Source organism: Anas platyrhynchos, chromosome 22, assembly GCF_047663525.1.
Source record: "Anas platyrhynchos isolate ZD024472 breed Pekin duck chromosome 22, IASCAAS_PekinDuck_T2T, whole genome shotgun sequence".
NCBI lineage: Eukaryota > Metazoa > Chordata > Aves > Anseriformes > Anatidae > Anas > Anas platyrhynchos.
This window is the reverse complement of record NC_092608.1, coordinates 5615299-5634676: the sequence shown is the minus strand read 5'-3', so window position 1 is coordinate 5634676 and position 19378 is coordinate 5615299. Positions and strand designations below refer to the sequence as shown.

Genomic DNA, 19378 nt, shown 5'->3' with positions numbered 1-19378 from the left:
AGGAATGAGTGACTAGGTACAGCTTCATGTACTTCTGTGCACCATGTGACTGCACAAACATTTTTGGGTAAAAGTAAAAAGCAATCGTGAGCTCAGCTTGACGCAATCAATAGAATCCATGCTTATCTCCAAAACACTCTGAAATATTCCTTTATATCCAATAATCTCATAGATATTCCCATTTAAAACCCTTATGAAAGCTTGTAATCATGGTTGTAGAAGAGAAATACTCCTACTTATGAGCCATAAGATTTTGGGTTTGGCTAACAAACCTGTAGCGGTACTCACTCAAAATGTGGGTTCTTAACTGAAAAAGGTGAGTTGTTTCTAGCTTTTCTTAAACCATGAAAAAAGTATATGAAATATATCTACTAAGAAAAAAATCCCATTTATACAAAATATGCCTCTACTTAGCGGAAATAGCGATACACTTTAATGTGGATTAGTCAGTAGGCTGAAGCCATGCGGAATGGCAGGAAACAGCCTGAGTCATAAGAGATAAACTACCAGATGATACGAGTGAGCTGACTGGATTCTTAAGAGAACAGATCTAATTGTTATCTTCAGTGGAATTCAGCAAGCACACCTGATTCAATTATGTGGTTCAAAACCCTAAAAAAGGTGTTAAGCATTAGAAATCCATATAAGAAAGTTATATCATACTACCCTCAGCTTAGCTCAGCATGACTGGAACATGATCACAGTATGCATCTTTTTCCATCTTTTCTGACTCACATTATTTGACTAAGCTGGGGAATCATTGATCCCTTCTGCCACTGTGAGGTGCAACACACTTAACTGAATCCCCCGTCTTCTTAGCCATCAAACCTGTGGGGATATGGCAACTTTAGTTATTTTTTTAAAAAACAACAAAGACTTAAACAAAAGAAAAAAGTAAGGTTTTATTTCTTTTCATACTTTTATTTCTGGGAAGGAATATATAGGTTGGGATTTAAAGATTTTAGGTAATCCATCCTGAAATGAATAGGTTTTAAGTTCCGAATGTCCCCATATAGATATTTCATCTCCATTTATTCATTTTTAATTCATTTTGTGGTGGATTTAAACACTCCACTGATATCATCATCTGAGAAGAGTATAGAATATTCCAGTTTCTCCTCCTAAATACTAGATGTCAAAATATGAACTACCTCTTTCGAAATCACTTGGGAGCTCCCACTATACATGTATTTTTTCTATGATGTCAGGACTCTCAGATCAGCAACCAACCATCTCATGAGATATTGGAGGAGCAGTAGGAGTCCTATAAAGAGAGGTTCTTGGACTCTGGGGCATGTTGGTTTAGGGATTTGTTTTTGATCAAATGTTGTTGGACAATGTAATTGGAGGACAGGGATGATTGTTCTGAAAAAAGCATCTCTTCCAGTTTATTTTAGAGGTCAGCTGCTAGGAAGCATCTGGATCTGTGCATCCTACAGTTATAACTGATCTTTCTTCCTCCAAAGAATCAGCTAATGCTCACTGTCCTAAAGAGAGTTGTAATAACTTGCACTTTCACACATCAGGACAGATAAAATGCATTTAAAAAATGCGGAAGGAAGTATAAAGGAGTTGAAGGTTCATTTGGCCTTTGGAAGCCCTGTGTTGTTTACTTCATGTATCATTTGTTCCAGAGCATGCCTGCAAAACTGCTCTTTGATTAACAATATTAGTGATACCAATTTGCAGGGTAATGGCAGTGATTCAGCAAGAATGAGCAAATTGGCTTTCTGCTAACAATGGGTAAAGTTCTTGAAATTTCCAGATACATTATTAAAAGTCCAGCTGACCCTTGTTCAAATCAGCATAAAGAATGTCTTGGGTTGTGTGCCTTCTGCCTTAGCCCAGCTGAATCTCTCTAGAGATCTTATTTTTCCATAATCTGATTTATAATGTGATCTTAACCCAAAATTAATTCATATACTAAAGCTGATCCATGCCCACCTTCCAACCTCCAAAAAAGTTTGCTGCTGACACAGCTCTCTCTTCCTAACACTCCTCCTTTTAGCTTCTTTTCAGAACTGTCAAGTTTGAAGAAACTTGTCACAGAAGACTTGAATTTTTTCTCCTTCATATGTACTAGTGAACCACTAGCTCTGAAAAGAAATTATAACTGTATGTAATGAATTCTTTTAAAGAAGGCATTGTTAGTAAAGATTCAGGGAGCATTTTACCTAGGGATTTTTTTCCTAAGCTAGTTTACAAGCTTCCAGTGCAAAACCATTACAAGAATTAACCTACTGTTCTGTTTTTGTCAAAATCTCTGTCACGTTGATTTAGTAAGATTCCAGTTCAGACTCTTGAAACAATAAACTCCTTCTCTAATTTTGACAGCCTTATGGGCTTAATTCTTCTGCCTCCCTTGTGTGTCTTAGAGGTTTTGTCAGGACTGAGGAAGTAATCAGAAGGCACAGCAAATTCTGTGTGACCTAAAGGTGAGGTAAATGTACTAAACAGAACGTAAGATGAGTTAACCAGTTTAACACAAGGTAGCCACTCCATTCCTATTAACGTGATATTTCTTGTTCTGTCTTTCATATGAAGAAGCAGGCTAACAAATTGACCCAAACTGGCTCCTAATTAAAGATAAGTAAGAAAAAAGAAGGGCAGTTATTACAAATTATAAAATGTAACATAAGAAAATAATTAAGCAATTGACAGAAATTACTTGATTTTGCATCCTTTTGTCTGAATTCCTGGTAACACCTACATGCCCTTTGAAAACACTGTTCTACTTATAAAGACAGTTTTCATACATACTGAATTTGGAAAGGTTATGTCATCTAGAACATAGAATCACTCAGTAAGGTATTTATTTGCTATACTGATTTGTTGTGAGACCCAGGGAAAGCAGTAAGACATCCCAATGTAGCTTTTCACACACGGCTGAACACAGACTGTTTTCTGTCAAGTCTGGAAGCTAAACAGAAACCTGGTCCCTTTGAGCCTAGTCCATGGCAAAACTCCACTTACAAGGCAACAGTATCAGACTTTTAATACTTAATAGCATATAGAAGGACAGTGTGAAATCATAGAACCACTGGGACACATTCCAAATGGAAAATGTGAACTCAAGGGAAGAATGAAATCAAGAAGCACAAAAATATAGCTCTTGATTTATCCAAATCTGACAGCAGTACTTCATGTAACAAAAACCAGATCAGCTTGGCAAAGGGTTTTCAGTTTTTTAAAGGAGGCTTAGTTTTGATCTGTGACCATGATAGATTGTCAATGCTCAAGAACCCTGCACTGATGTAAAAAAACCTGGTACTACTAGACACCCTAGGAACACAGATTTTCCATTGTGCAACAGTGATGCACTGTGTTTTGAGGTTTTCACATCTGGTTACCAATGTACTATATATATACATATATATATATACACATATATGTTTAAGTGAAAACACAGAAACAGTAGCCCAAATGGCTTTCAAACATGTCTCGAACATGCTTTTAATTTCCAACTCCTTTTCCTTTCAAAAGTTCTTACAGTTTAGAAACTTCATGTGCATAAATTTACTTCCAAGTTCACTAGGAACTGGGCTGCAAAGGCTCTGTAAACAAGTGTAGAGTCCTACCCATATAGATGCAAAGTCAAGAGTATCATAAGCATCCAAACACTCTATCTGAGCCTCTATATAGAGTCAGAAAATTTTGTTCTGCGAAAATGGACCTTTGTTATGCAAATGATATGCATACAGCATGCATCAACTTGTTTTGGAGCTAAAAGTTGCTTTTTCACTGCTTTTTATTCCTTCACAACTCAGCAAGTTAGAAAAAGTATGTTTCTATGACTCACTGAGAGTGTTAGTAAATATACACTGGTGCTATTGCAGTTAGGCACTATTGTGGTTAAATATTCAGAAAACATAAATGCATCTTTTTAGCTTTTGTCCTAAGAATTAGTCATTCAGGTATGATTTAAATTCAAACCTGTTTATTCACAATAGATTAGTAAAACTGTATTAAAGCCTAACACTTTAACACTTCTGTTAAGAAGTACAAACCCAGAAATATATACAGACAAGCAGAAGGAAAATCTGAATGAGTTACCACTATGAGGTGTTACATGACTGCCTTCTCGCTCTTGTTGCAAACTGGAGTTGCAAGTGATAGCACTAACTGATGCAATTTTACAAAATTAACAGGCCTGCTTCCTGAATGTTCCAGTGCACTGGTTAAGGACTTCTGAGTAAGAACATGGAAGGGATTCACTTTGGGATGACTTTAAAATTACGACTAGGAACCACTGCTGCAATATGACAGGTCCTCGTTTCCATCAACAAAGGTATGTACCAAGTGTCTGTTTGTACCTGTAGATATTTACTGAATGCAATTTGAATAATCAAACCTAGCTGAAGTTAGGTTTGAAACCTAACTATATATTTGTAAGGTTTCACCAACAGAAATGAACTTCTTTAACAAAAGCATATGTTAGATTTGGAAAAGTGACAGTTTGGAAAAAGGTCTCTCACCAAACAGGAGTTTAATGATTACTATACAACAATCAGGATCCCAGCATACTAAATTTTTGCCGCTTTTCAGAACAGAACTGCAGTTGAAGTGGACAAACCTCAGCTGTTCTCAGTACATGTACAATTTCAAGCTTTCTGATTTTTCAGTTAGGTGAATTTTTAAATGACTTGCATATACTTTTCAACATATAAATTACAGGTGAGATGCAGTAACTTCAGTTTTACTGTAAGTCTGCTTTTGTTACATGCTCTTGTGCACTTTTGTAATGTAGAAACTTCTGGTCGACGTAAATCTGAGGTAAAGTAGTAAACAAGTAAAATAGTCCATTGTTCACTGAAATTTTAAGGTCAGGTTAGGAAAATACTTAACGTTAAATATTTAGATTAGTCTTTTTAGTCCAACTCCAAATGTCAGAGCAACTTTTCACATAGCTCAATAAACCAAAATCGTAATGAACGAAAATAATAATAATAATAACACCTCTGATACATTTTAGAATATTATTCAAAGCAGGAAACAGATATATGAAATAAATATTTAGAAGACTAGTCCCCTTGGCATCAAAGAACCTACAAATGTTTGATATTAATAATTTTGTTGTTTAATCTGAACATAGTCCTATGGTGTAATATTGCTGACTTTTCTATTTTAAATGTATTTGTGGAGATTTATGCAGAAAAAATAAAGTTAATGGTCTCAGGAATCAAAAAATCAAACATACTTTCTCAAACTTCATATCCCTTCATTTTTAAGGCTGCTTCTTATTTTCATACCAGAAAGTTGTTATATTTGTTACCAGTCCAGACACTGAGTCATTCCTGTTTAAACCAGACACTAGGCTCTCTGTGTAATTTCTCTCTCCCCTTCAGAGCTTTTGGACTGAGAGGAAAATTGTAATGCCAGGTGCCTCCCCCAGCTCCCTTTCTAAAGGTATTACTGTAAAAACACACAGAGGTGCTAAATGCTGCCAAGCGGCAATGGAAATTCTCACAGCTCTGGTTATTTCAGATGCAGCTAAGTTAGGGAACACCACCTGATCCTGAAAATCTGTACAGACTTGCAGTTTCCAGTTCAAATGGTTCAATTTCTTCTCTCCAGAAACCTCTCTCCTGATGCTAGGATGATGCTCTGATAGTCCTATGGCTTACTTCATAAAAGGTAAACTGGCATTTAAAGGTAAGAACTGTGCAAGTTTCTCTCTCTCTTTTTTTTTTTTTTTCCATTTCTGAAAACTTATGTGGAAGTTTCAACAGAGCTGAAATTCCAGAGATTATGATATTGCTCATATTATGTGTTAAAAGAACCAGGTATGAGATGAGTTTTGAATGTAGGTAGCACCAAAAACTCAGTTGTTCTTATTTTTGTTACCAAACAACCCTTGAACTCTCTGTTACATGGCCACTTTGAACTATGAACATTTCAAAAATGTTTTATCCTGAAACATAAAAATAATTTGTTTCCAAAGGGATTTAGCTTCCTAACTCTCTTCTCTTGGTCGAGTAATATGACTTTGCTGCCTATATAGAGATGCTTAGACTCGCCCACTTCCATTGCATTGGTCCTTTAGCAATTATAGATAAAAGTTTGAGAATCTATCACTTCTGTCATCCTTCAGTAATTCTAGTTTTTACCACTAGATGGCTTCCCAGGATAGTGGATATAGGTTCAGACCTCCTGAAGTAACGTGGGATTGGATTCATTTGGGCACCTTCTTAGTAACATATTCAGTCATAAAAACAAAGCTCTTCCCAGCACGACTGAGATGACAGCAATGTGAGGTTTGACATCTTTGAACATCTTCTGACATCCTGACATCTAGACATTTCAGCCTATTTCTGATTGCTGCCACAACCTGTAACTGTGGAGTGAGCAGCTCTCAGTTCAGACGTGCACTTAAGATCCTCCTGAGAAAAGGTTAAGCAGGACAGCTAAATATATAACTCACCTACCTACCTAATGCCTAACAGTGCAAACAAACGAGTCGGGGGACCTGGTTGCAACACGCTTTGCCCTTTCTCCTGTTACAACATAGTTTTAAAGTGCTGTGGAGACCTTGTGTTGCAACTATGCCCTCATATCTGGACAAAAGTCTTGGAAAAGGAGAGCAGAAAAACACCCTTTGATGTGAGAAAGCACGACTCCCTGCTTCGGCCGGAGCCTGCTTTTTTCATTGCCCCGCTACTGAAGGTACCAATCACCAGTTTTCAGCAACGTAAGCATCTTCCAGCTTGGAAAACCCATGAGTTGTCATGCAGTCCGTAGAAACACTGCTTCAGTGGTAATAGATGTTGATGATTATCAGCCTGGGCTGGACTCAGCCCAACACTCTCGGGCTGCAATAACTTTTCCCATCAACACCAACTTAACCTGGGCAAGCAGCTCTCTCCCGGAGCTCGCAAGGCACAGATGGCTCCTTTGAACTCAGCCTTAACCCTGACCGCTCCTGAAACTTTCTGTTGTTGTTGTTTTCCCCCCCCCCCTCCTGTGCTCCCGTCAGAGCCCAGCACCCTGCTCTGCCGCGTTCCTGTCAGGGAGGAACAGAGGAGGTTCCTGTCAGAGGCGGGCGCGGGCTGCGGCCGCAGCCGGCCCCGACCTCATCCAGCCCCGTCCCAAAGCCGTCCCAAAGCCACCCCGACCCCCACCCACAGCCGCTCCGACCCACAGCCGGCCCCGACCCCAGCCCCAGCTCCTGCCCGCCGGCTGCGGGCGCCGTGTGGCGGCTCCGAGCCCGCGCTGGGGGAGGGGAGAGCACAGCCAGCCAGTCACAGGAACAGTAGTGAAATCTCCCCGACACTTTAACTGTCAATCAGGCTTAATGGGGTATAAAACCTCCCCGGCGCGGCGGCTGTGATAGGCAGAGAGAGCAATAGGGAGAAATGAGTAAGAGCCAGCGCTGAAGCAGTGCACGGCGTAATTCCTGCTCTGTGCTCCCCGAGTGCCAAACCCGGCAGAGGGGGCAGAGGGAGGCGGTTATCAGCTCGCCCTCTGCGACCGGCTCGGGACAGGACGTCTGGAGATATTTATAGATATTAAACCAAAAACAACAACCTTACCCTGAATAGACCCTTTCTTAAAAAGAAAGTCCTGGCAATTCTGTCTTATTTAAGCAATTTCCTGAGTCTAAGAATAGAAATGAGCTGCCTGGAAGGCACCGCAGGCTGAAATTTGGAGACATAGGCTGCTTTATTTTATTTTTCCAAGTATAAAAAAACCTTCCGCTTGGATACTGGATTTTTGTGACAGCCTTTGAAACGGAGGGATGTATGGTTACTTTTAATTTTACTTTCTTTTTGTCTTTTTAATTAAAAAAAGAAAAAAAAACTGTCTTCCAGTTACACAGCGAGGAAACCGTGCTACCTGCGTGTGACAACCCCAAAGGACAGCGATCAAGAAGCAGGGGAGTGACTCGGTCTTCTGCACTGTTCTGCTCCTACCCCGATTTTTTAGGGGAAGAGAAGGATTTTTCCAGTCCAAGAATCCGTTGCCCCCCACGTTTCGGAAGGGGGCCGAAGACTTGTCACCCACCCGGGGGTGCATGAAGGGTAGTGGTTTTCTTTCTCTCTTAACTTGGTTCTGTGAAGGGTTGGAAGAGAATTTTGCCTTCCTGGCTTGCCTGGAAGAAGAGGATGATTTGGAAATGGCTGGGCGCTTTGCTGCTTTTCCCCGTGCAGATGGTTTATTTGGTGGTGAAAGCTGCCGTGTGCGCGGTGCTGCCGCCCAAGCTCCGGGACCTGTCCGGGGAGAGCGTGCTCATCACCGGCGGGGGCCGGGGCATCGGCCGCCACCTGGCCAGGGAGTTCGCGAGGCGAGGAGCCAGGAAGGTGAGCATCCACCCGAAGGGGCTGGGGGAAGCGAGCGGCCACCTGCTGCTCTGCTGGGGAGCCTCCGGCCCGGGGGCTGCAGCCCGTGCCCCCCACCTCGGGGGGGGGGGGGCCAGCCGGGATCGCGTTCAAACGGACTGAGAGGGGAGAAGGGGGGCGCTGGGTGTAGCGCTGCCGAGCCTCGTGTTTCACCGAGTCGCCCACTCCTCCTCCTCCTCCTCCTCTGCATCCTGGCTCGCCACACCTCGGTTAAGAAAACGGGAAGGTGAGAAGGGGGCCCCCGCGCGGGGTCCCCCCCTTGCAGCTTGCCCACCGGCCGGAGGGGGGCACGGGGAGGGCCCTGCTGCCCGTCCCGGGGGGTGCCCGCTTTGGGGACCGGGGGGAGAGGAGTTGAGCTGCACCCCAGTGGTTTGCCACGTGCAAAGTGCTTTCTGCAGTCCCTTCTGTTTTTGCTTGCTGCCAGCCCCGAGCTGTTCAAAGGTAAGGTGAATGCTGGCCCAGCGAGGAAGAAAAGCACAGCGTGAGTGTGAGCTGGGAGTTTGTTCGCACGTTTCCTTTAGGAAAGGAGAGGGCTGGGAGAACCCAGTCTGTGCTGCAGCCTAGAAATGTCAGTGCAGCTGGCGTGCCCGTTCTCTAGCTCAGGAACTGCCATTCATCTTGAAGTGTTGTGCTTTCATAACTACAGGTGTCCCCATACGCATGAATCAATCGGCAATAATAAATAAATAAATAAATAAACATACCCTGAAACAAGGTTTGAGTTTTCAAGTTTCATCTTTACCCTCATATAGGGGTAACGGAATGGAGGAATCATGTGAAATTAGACAGCTGCATAAATACTACAGCACGTGAGAGAGGATGAATGGAAGCAAATACAGAATAAAGCAGAAGAAAAATACAGAATGGGGGAATATTTAAAGAAAAATAGTCATTTAGTTTAGGATACTGTTTTGTCACTTCCTTATCCATGCGCTATGGTTTTCTATATGTGGTTTCTGTATGGAGCTGTTCTGGTGTGCAACTTTGAGGCGTAAAATATGTCAGCATTGAACTTTGATGTTTGTATATGCTTGTGTTTAAACATCATGTTGAGATTTACAAATTCTTGGAGACAGAACAAACAAGTTGACTGACCTTTGGACCCCAGCAATTTGCTGAAAGTGTATTTACATTATCTGGTAGAATACCGTGCTTCATTATTTATTTATTTAGCCCGGTTGGTTGCTATGCTAAGCTGAGGTATTGAAGTGCCACCATTTCTCCAGCTAATTCAGGAGCTGCTTAGCTACAGCTCGGCTGCAAGCTGAACAATGGTAGTCAGCCCTAACTGACATGGGCCAAGAGGAGCTAGTGAGCTGAGGATGAGGATCTGTAAACTGATACAGACTGTAGTTCATTTGCATGTCTTATCTCTACAATCCTTACGTATCTTAGAAGGAAAGAATAAACAAGAGAATTATTCTTGGGAAGCTTTGTACTTTTCTCATGGTGTTATGAAATGCTGTGTGGTTGCTAGTTACTGTTTACAACTTTTTTTTTTTTTTTTTTTGGTGGTGGTGGTGTTTTTTTCCATGCCTGTCATCAAGGTGTTTCACTTTTTGCTCTTACTGAACTTGAATTAGATTCTCCTTTCAGTTAAACCATGGCTATCCTGTGAGCCAAATGTGGTACTCAACAAGCTGTGATCCTCTCTGGTACTTTGGAAGTGGCACATCTTTCTAGCAACGGTGAAGTAGGCTTATCTTTTTCTTCCTCAACATCTTCAATGACAATTTTACTCCAGTGTGGTTGTTTCCATTCCCTTTGCTCTGAAGTTTCACTGCTTTTCTGCCTTCTGTGCTCAACCCTGACTTTCTGTGTCTATTGCAGTCTCCGTGCAGAATGCAAGCCCTCTGTTTGGCATTAATCTTTGATTTTTTGCTTTGCCTTAGACAATCGAAAAGAACTGAGAAAGACTTGAAGTGGCTAGCAAGTCATTTTTCAATGAGGCTTTTGAGAATTAATTATTCTATTTTTCTCTTGCCTTTTTATGCAGTTAGCTTGTTTATAATTACATGTAAATCTTTGAATTATTGATCATAATTAATATTTTGTAACAGATTCTGATTGTCGGGCAGTATATTCACAATATTCCATGTTTGGAAAAATGCTTCTACCAAGGCGCAAAATTCGGAGGCCATGCATAGTGTTACCTACAGGTGAATGAAGACAGTAACTTAAATTCAGATTCTAATAGTGGGTGTGCAGTATATCTTGAAAAAGTTATCACAGCGCTTGCGCACACAGACATAGTGGCGGAGTTTTGGAGGTAGGCGGCGATATACAACCATATTTTTGAGATTAGAATCTTCTGAAAGATGGGTTAGTTGAGACTGTTAGCATATGAAATTTCCTCTGATAATTAGGCTGGATTAGATTTCACCTTGCTCTATCTTTCTTTTCAGAAGCTTGTTTTGTTAATCACGAATTAGATGTATCTGAGCAGTTTTTACGTAAGATGACAAGTGTTGTATTTCATGAGGATTAAGAATTGTCACATCTGCAACTTTTTAAGTGTAAAATTTGATCTTGCAGTTAAAGCTCTGAAGATGTCAAGAAATAAATCAGAAAAGGGTTTAGGCGAATGGAAATAGTGTGTCTTCAGCTTGACAGATGAGCATGGAGACTAAAATTCTTAAGCCAGCAGACAAGAAGTCTCTTGGGCATGATCATGTAAATCCACCCTGGTTCCCATTCTCCACCCCCATTCTTTAACTCCATTGCTCTGCCACTGTGCCTCAAATAAGACCTGAAGAGAGAAATGTCTAGGAGAAGCTTCCTTCTTAAATGGTGTATCTTTTCTCATTACTGTTCATTGGCCTTTCCGATGAAAATTCCAAAAAAGGGACACAGCAGTGTTAGTTGTCTCTTCAGTTATAGAAGTATCTATCTTCTAGTCTACTACCAGCAATTTTTAGGAAATGAGAGACTTTAATCATTAGATCATTCCCGTTCAGGTCAATAATGCCTGTGAAATAAAAATCCTCTTCCAAACATTAACGGTGTCTTGCAAAGAGCATACTGTATAACTGAGTTAATATTGAGAGGACAGGGCCCTTTGAACAATGTTTCTTATATGGAAGAACAGCCCGTTACAGATGTGAGTAGTCAGAGGGATGTAGGGGCTGAATGGGTTCATTCACTGATGGTTAGAGTTGGAAAATGCTTCTGGGGTTCTTCTATGCCATTTGCTTCGCCTACAGCATTTTCTATTATAGCGCCCTTGCCAGAGATCTGTCAGCCCTGTTTTTGATGATCTCCAGTGATGAAGTTTTGATTTGTATGTCTTTTGTATGTCATTTGTATGTCTTGCTCATTGTCAGTTCTTTTTTTAGGGCATTTCCTTGATGTCTAAATTTTTTCCTAGTAAATTTAACTTATTTTGTTCACAGATGGTTTAATTTGAGGTCTGACTGAACAGGAAAGAGATGCTTGGTTCTTAGGCATTCTTTGTTATTAAATGTTACCAAAATCTAATAAAATGTACTGAAAGGAGATGTAATTGTAAGATAGAAACACATTCCCCAACTCTAGTATATATTTTAATGTTCAAGGTTATCTGGCAGTGACTTTGGAAGACTAACTTTGGCCTTTCCTGTGGGGGGAATGGCCAAATGTCACTGATTTTCATTAGTCTTTTTAGTTACACCTTATGTTCTGGGCTTAGCAATAAGCAATATGGATCTTCAGTAGCGTATCTACAAGCAATCTCAGCAGTGCTTTCCTGCTGTTTCTTTGTGATCATTTCTGTGATCTCAGTTCCTTTCAAAGTAGGTATATTTTGTCCTCCTAGTTTTGCTTTATTTTTTTCCTCCAGCTGTGATTTGTTTGGCTTTTTGATGAATCAAGGGTGTTTTGACAAGAGACATGTCTTCAAAATACCAGGTGGATGGGGCAGCCCTATCCTTCTGGTAGGGTGATGCTGCTGCAGAGGAGAGTCTAACACTTCCTATTAACCTTGCTGAGAGTTCTCCATATTCAGCAGTGTTCAAGAACTGACCTGGTAAATACACGGAAAGATCTCTCCTTTCCCTGTTTGGTTCTCTGGATGTTCACTTCCTGTATTGCAGAAGACTAGAAGGCTCAAAGTGCTTGCATGCTTGAGCAGTGGATGAGGTAAGCAGTCTGGAATATCAGGACAGACGAGCCCTTACTAGATGGCAAGGGGTTAGTATCACCAACAAAAACAAGAAACGGAAACTTTGCTCTTGCATGGAATGTACTGCTTGATAGCCATGACCTCGCTCTGTCAGCACGGGAGTCTAGACAGTTATGTTTGCAAGTCTGCAAGGTACTTCTAACAGGATGACAATGTGGTGGGCAGCTGCAGAATGACACAAACGCAACACCATAGTGCTTATTTTGGGATATATGCGTGTGTGTGTGTATATATATATATATATATGGTTTATATCACTCCTGGTGTTGATCAGGCTACAACTCACCTCCTGAAATCCCGGCTGTCCATTCTGTCATTACTTACACAACATTTTTGAAGTCAAACCTTAATATCTTTATTTAGGAAGACCCCTTGCAATTTGAATGGGTTAACCTCTTTCAGTGCAGTTGCAGTTGGGATGGGAATAAATCAAAAGAGGAAGGAGCTCTGAGGAAGGGATGAGAGCTGCACAAAGCTGGCACTACTGCAGGGAAGACTGGAGTGGGTTTTCTTCTGTGTTCTATTAAATTCAACCCAACTGAAAACCTCATAGAAATTTCAGGTGCTTGAGAGCCATTTATAATTGGAGGGTTTTAGCTGAATGAGCTTTTAGACTATAAATTCTGACTAAGAGGAGAGTATTGCAGGAAGATGGCACAAAGTCTTAGAATTTAGCCTGGCATGCCCAGTAATGGAAAATCTGGCAAACTCTGAAATCCTTTTCTACAATGGTATGTACCTCTCGCATTGTCTGCTCAAGCTGCATCTATAGTTCTATGAATATTTTACGTCAGTCTTTATGAATCATGTTGACTTAGCATTGTCCTGCTTTGTATTAATTAGTATATACTTTTTAAAAAGTTTTTTGTAACGTATACCGATGGTATATTTTAAAAGATTAGCTGCATTGTAACTGTAGTTGGAAATGAAAGTAATACTGATCTCCCAAAGTGAGGGTGAAATACTGAGATTGATGCTAAAAGTCATTCAGATCTGTGACCTTTTTTTAAGGTGTAGGATAAAAGCTTTTTTAGTATTTCACATGGATTTTAGAGTTCTTAAATACTTTTCCAATTATTGGTCATTCTCAATTGTTCATCTCTGATTTCACTTTCAGAACCTGTCAAATGCTTTACTAATCTGTGTTTGAATGTTAGCTCTCACAGAAAGAAGAACATGACATCAAATTCTTAATGCTTGGGAATTTTTAACTGTTATCTGCCATGGAGTTCCACCTAGAGAGGCTGTAGTGCTCCAAACAAGAAAACTTTTCTTTTGTCATGTACATAGGAGTATAATTTCTGATATGTGCAGGAGTAAATTCAGTAAGCGAGTCCTCCTACTTGCTGTCTGTCATTTTTGAATTCCACTGTGGCTGAGCCAGTCCTCAAGACGACGCTTGCATTCTACCAGTAATCTCTGACGTGTATCTTGCAACCCACTCTCAGTTCAGAACATGAACAGACCTGACCTGGCCACCTCAGTGGAGATCAGTTCTGATATACGGAAAGGAGCTGATTTAAAATAACAAAATTGCACAGCTGAGAGGAACCGGTTTTCTATAGCCTGTGATTAATCACCATGTATTTGTTTTTGACAGATGCCATGATCTAACATCATTTTAAAGGTGTCATGAATTCAGTATTTTTATTAAAGAAATGAACACAGTCCTTGATGTACCTTACCCAATGCAGTTGCAACATGCAAATCCACTGCACAAATAGATGTTTAATTGGCCTGGTGTATCGTAATTTGAAAAAACGCGTACTGTAAAATTTACATGTATATTTTTAGGTACCAGTGCTAAGACAATGTTGTCAACAGAGCAGCTGTCCACATACTGAATCTTTTTTATGCCCGGTGCAGATACCAGAATGGCAGAAACTCCATGTATTTGATGAATTTTGTTGTAGGAGTTCTGGCTGCACAAATACGGAAATAACTGTCTGACATGTCTCAAAGAGCAAAAGATTGTGCATCAAAGGGATTTATTTTTCTATTTAGTAGCTATTTTAGTAGAAAGAGAACATTTACCTATAGTGCAAATCTGAGGTTCTAAGTAATTAATTTCTCCTGTTGTGTGTGTAGTTTGGAAAAAAATAAATAACATAGGAACCAAACAGTTTCACATAAATTTTTAATGGTTCCTTTAATCTTACTTAAATTTAAGAACTTAATCATACAGTGAATTATTATAGCCAGTCATAACTTACAAGTAACCAGAAGTATGTGAAAAGAATTGGGGAGTGAACGTTTTCCCATGTCATGCAAAATAATATATTAATTTAGAGCTTTTGGTAAACTGTGAGAGTACACATTTGATTGAATTACTTTTATATTCTCTAGAACAGCTTTCTTTCTGTAAAGATTATGTACTGACAGCAATTTTATTTAACGGCTTCCTGTTGGCAGCTCACTTCCTTGTTGACTGAACTTAAGGATGGGCAGAAGAACTCTTGTTTCAAGATCCCAGGCTTAGATGGCATTAAGCCTGTTATGTGTACCGGTGCCAAGGCCAGCAGTTTGAATAACATGCTGAATAAGTGTCTCCGTTGGCAAGCACAGCCAGAATTTATCAGATATCAGATCTGTTGATGTCTTCGCAGACATCATTCATTCATCAGCAGCATTCTGACTGGAGCTGTTTTAGTTTATGGTTTAGAACATACCTGTCTTTTGTTACTGAGCATGCTGTAAGGAGAATAAATAATGCTAACAAGAGGAGGAACTGGCAGAGTAACAGCTTGTCATCTCACATCAGGATGCAGTGATGTCATGTGGAAATACTGTCCTAGCGAGACTGTGCTATGTTATCATACCCAAATCCACCACTTTTTAAAGTGTTTAAGGATTGAGATCAAGATAGTTAAATGAAAATTCCCACAAAATAAAGGGACTGTGACAGTGCTGTAAGAAATTTACAATGTAGGTATAAACCAAAAGGCAAACAGCTTCATACAAATGCAGAAGTCTGTACTGAAGTGTTGGTTTTTTTTTTGTTCATTTGTTTGTTTTTTTAAGCAAGTGATTTCAGCACCACTCATTTAACCGTTTTTAAGCTTTTGGAGAAGCATCACAGCAGCAGAAGTTTTAAGGTGGGATTAGCCTAGCAACAGTGGAGTGTTCGGGGTAATGTTTGCAGAGGTGCAGGCACTTAAGACACTTTTGAGGTATAGGCAATGCAGTAGAAAACAAATGATTTTTGAAAATGTACTGGTGGGAGGTAAAGGTGGCAGCAGGAGCCTTGAGACGAAGTGGAGGGTGGTTGCTAACATGGGGATAGTGGCCTTCAAAGTGAACATAAAACTTTAAGGATGGAAAGCTTGGAGAAGAGGCAGTGACATTTGAAATGAGAGTTGAGGTGATGAAAGCCATAAACCAGGTATACAATCTTAGTCTTACTTGAATTGAAGAAAAGAAAAATGCTGCGTTTTGAATTTCAGGGCTGACGAGATGTTATTAGTCTGATTTTCATCTTACTTCTGAGGGGGTCGTCCCTACTTTCTTTGTGTGTTTCCATCTCTTGTAAGTGTGCTGCTGTGTATTTCTGTTGCATTTATGTCATAAGTCTGGCACACACTAGGACAAAGTTGACTCAGATTTGTAGAACTATTTCCATCTAAAGCACTAACATATATAGATAGTTTTTACTGCATTATAAAATGAGTTAAACATGCTGTTGAGCTAATGTCTAATTAGTCCAGTACAGCAATTTGCTTTAAGAAAATGACCTTAAGCCCTGCATACATTTTAAAGCGTTATGACTGCAATGTCTAGAAGGAATCAAAGATCTCATGTTTTTGTTTTTGTTTTTTTACCCTGCTATGGAAACCTGTCCTGACTGGGACATTTGGGATGAGAATGTGTAGTGGTTAGTAAAATATGAATGAAGAAGGAAGCTGGAAAACTCTGACTATATTTTGATCACCATTCCTCAAGCAGATCAGCAGCATTCAAAGAGAGCATGTACGATGCCAGTATGCCAGGAACCTGCTGATTTACAGCATGCTACTGAAGCCGTGAGCAGAACCTTAGTCCCACATACATAATTTTTAGCGAGATCTTCTTAGCTGGGCCCAGACTCTCTTCTTCAAAGCGTCACGTCAATGTGCTGAGCAGTTGAACAGGTCAGAGCCAGGCACTGCCAGATGCGTTGGCTGATCACACTGACGCCAGTGGGAAAGGGTCAAATACATGTTGCTTGTCCTTTATCCCAGCAGGGATAAAATTGATTCTAATTAACAGACTTGAGAATAGATGAGAACCTTGGCAGACTTTGTAACTAATTTAAATTGTTCATGCTATTAGTTTAGCCATAAACTATGCATAATTATGAAAGGATGCTGGGGACAGCCACTCTTACATTGCCACCTTCTTAGCTACAATGTACTGAACACAGTGCTACAGAGCTCACTTATTTTGATTAACGTGGAGATTTCTGTTGTCTGACACTGCCTGAGGAAATGTGTCGATACTCAATAAAGTGGTGTTTGAAAGCAGAAATGCAGCGCTGCTGAAGTCAGTTAGTCCTTAACATTGTGACTGTGAGATAAACCTGCCTCTCAGAATATAATCAGTGTCAGACGTACCTTTGAGTGCACTTAAACAACTTAAAATTATACATAGTTGAGGTGTTATAAAAATAATGCCTGGATAGATTCAGGACTGTGATTATTCTGTAGTCTGGCATGTTTCTAGCCACAAGAAAGAGTCTATATAAAGGTGGAGTGGTGTTCGGTATGAGCTGGCTGATACATTTCATCCTGTATGTAAATGAGAATTTTAAAATTTTTGCACCTTTTAAAATAGGTGCAAGTGGAGTTCAAGCCTCACTTCTCATTCGGTTAGTTTTCCTGCCAGCACAGACATCAGCTTGCACCAGTTGTGTCGATAGGGAGCATTTGTCTTCTAGAGAATTCCTCTTTCCCTGTCAGCCCTGCACTGAAGCTGCTAGCGAAGTTCCTCTGAGTGCCAGCTTGGATCAGAAAGTGAGCATTGCAGACACTGAACAAAATCTTATTTCAGTGTTCCCTGAAGTTTCATCTTGCAGCAAAGCTCTTCTGTGTTGCTAGGCCTAAGTTAAGAAATCCTGAGGTACTAAGAAATCGTGATGTATTGCTTGAAGAGGTGTGAGGTTTTAAGCAATTGGAATTGTTTGTTCATTCTATTTGCCCTTTGAATTTCTGGGTACACCCAAGGTACATTTTCGAGATTTTCTTCATATCTTTGGAGTGGACAAGCTTGCACCACTTCAAATGAAAGCAGAAATTCTTAGATAATCATTTAACGCTTTGTGCTGGACTCTTAAGGAAAACTTCAAATGTTACAAGACTTAAAATAAATTTATGTAAGTGGAAAATGTTGTTGGAAAGACACTGCACAGTTCATCTGTCATTGCCCTTAAAGAAGAAGAGATCAACAGTAACAAAAGCAGACAATCAGATATTTTCTATGTGAAGATTAAATTGGTGTTTGTCCTAGATCTGTCATTTTAATCCCCTTGCTAGTAGTAAACAGAGCCACCTCATCTCTGTGATCAGCACATGCACTGGGAGAGACTTGGCTGTTGTCGTTCGGAGAGGGAACAGGAAATCCCGAGGTCACCTTTTAGCAGCTTGGATTTACATTGACTGCAAACTCAAATTCCCTGTGTCCTACCTCCTGAAACAAACTTACCAGTGAGGACGCAACTCAGCTTACTGCCTTAAAGAGGTCATGCTTCCAGGCAGAATATTAAAGACATCCAGCTGGTACAAATACTTCTTTCCCAAAGCAGTAAGAGACCAGGGCTGGCTCTGACCACAGCGAGCTGTCAGAAGTGATGTAAGAACGTTTCCAAGACTCTTGGGACACACGGGAGTCCTGTCTCCCTGAAGTGAGCTGTTTGAGTTGGGTTTTGAGATACTCCGATTGTGCAATGCTTTGGAGTGTTCCTTGTGTTGCTTGGTATTTGATTTTAAGCTGGGCGCTTTAGAGATTGTCTGGATTGTATTTGTGTTTGAATGTGTGCTTCATGGAAGCAAGAGGTTTGCCTCTCTGCAAGCAAAATGCTTGGCCATCGAAGGAGTTGGGTTTTGTTTTGAAAGGGGGGTGTTGTTTGTGGATTGGTTTGTGTTTTGGGGTTTCCTTTCCCTAGCTGACATGTAACCATTGCAGATTGCTCTGTTGACACCTCCTGTGCTCCTGTGCACGCGTGTGTATGTGTGTGTGGGTAAGTCTGCGCGCAGTGATCTGGCACCTTGCATTGCTTTGCAGCCCGAGTTCAGCAGTGGGTCAGCCAGCTCCTCCTGACATCATTGCACTTGTTTACCACTCACACAGAGGAAGTGCTGTGCTGATGGGTTTGGCCACTGACATTATCTTATTTTAGGCCAGCGTTTTTGCAGAATCAGAGATTTAGAAAAGCATTCTACTTCTGTAAGGCAATTTTAGTTCCTCTTCCTGTCTGAGTTAAGAGGGGAAATGAAAAATAGGAAATTCTTAGCCACTGAAATTATGTGACAAGAACGGTACATCATATTGTCATTAAAATTCAGTGCAACTAAATAATCAGATTGCTCGTTATAGAATGAAAAAGATCCATTTCAAAGGGAGTCAGTACAATTAGGATGAATTATTCTGCAATACCTGAAGTGAGGATGGCTTCTTCAGTCACTAAAATCCAGAAAAACAGTTAAAATCATTCTGTTTGCTTTTGATGCACAGATTTTGGCAAAGTCTGGTTATTTGCTTCAGGCTTTAGACTTCTAAGTGCAATCTCAGCAGTGACAAACCTTCCAGATCTCTCACTGATGGGCCTGGAGAGTGCTGTCAGTCACCACTCCTGCAGATCAGTCCTTTGCGGTCAGTCATCCAATTAGTGTAGTCTTTTTGTGTGCCCCTA

The 19378-nt window shown here is 40.5% G+C and overlaps 1 protein-coding gene across 7 annotated transcripts in view; it reads left to right on the top strand.

Moving 5' to 3' along the window:
• Positions 1–19378, top strand: part of DHRS3 (dehydrogenase/reductase 3) — a 42585-nt gene that overhangs the window by 5662 nt on the left and 17545 nt on the right. The window contains exons 3-5 of one of the 7 annotated variants that reach the window (XM_072026968.1): positions 4149–4288; positions 5575–5634; positions 7809–8018. Coding sequence is in view for 3 of the 7 variants with exons in the window: in XM_072026966.1 (XP_071883067.1) it covers positions 8103–8297 (195 nt within the window). In the remaining 4 variants the exon portion in view is untranslated. Of the gene's footprint in view, positions 1–4148; positions 4289–5574; positions 5653–7112; positions 8298–8537; positions 8563–8754; positions 8778–19378 lie in introns of those variants that run through there. The other 6 variants (XM_072026966.1, XM_021273571.4, XM_072026969.1 and 3 more) reach the window with 6 other exon arrangements.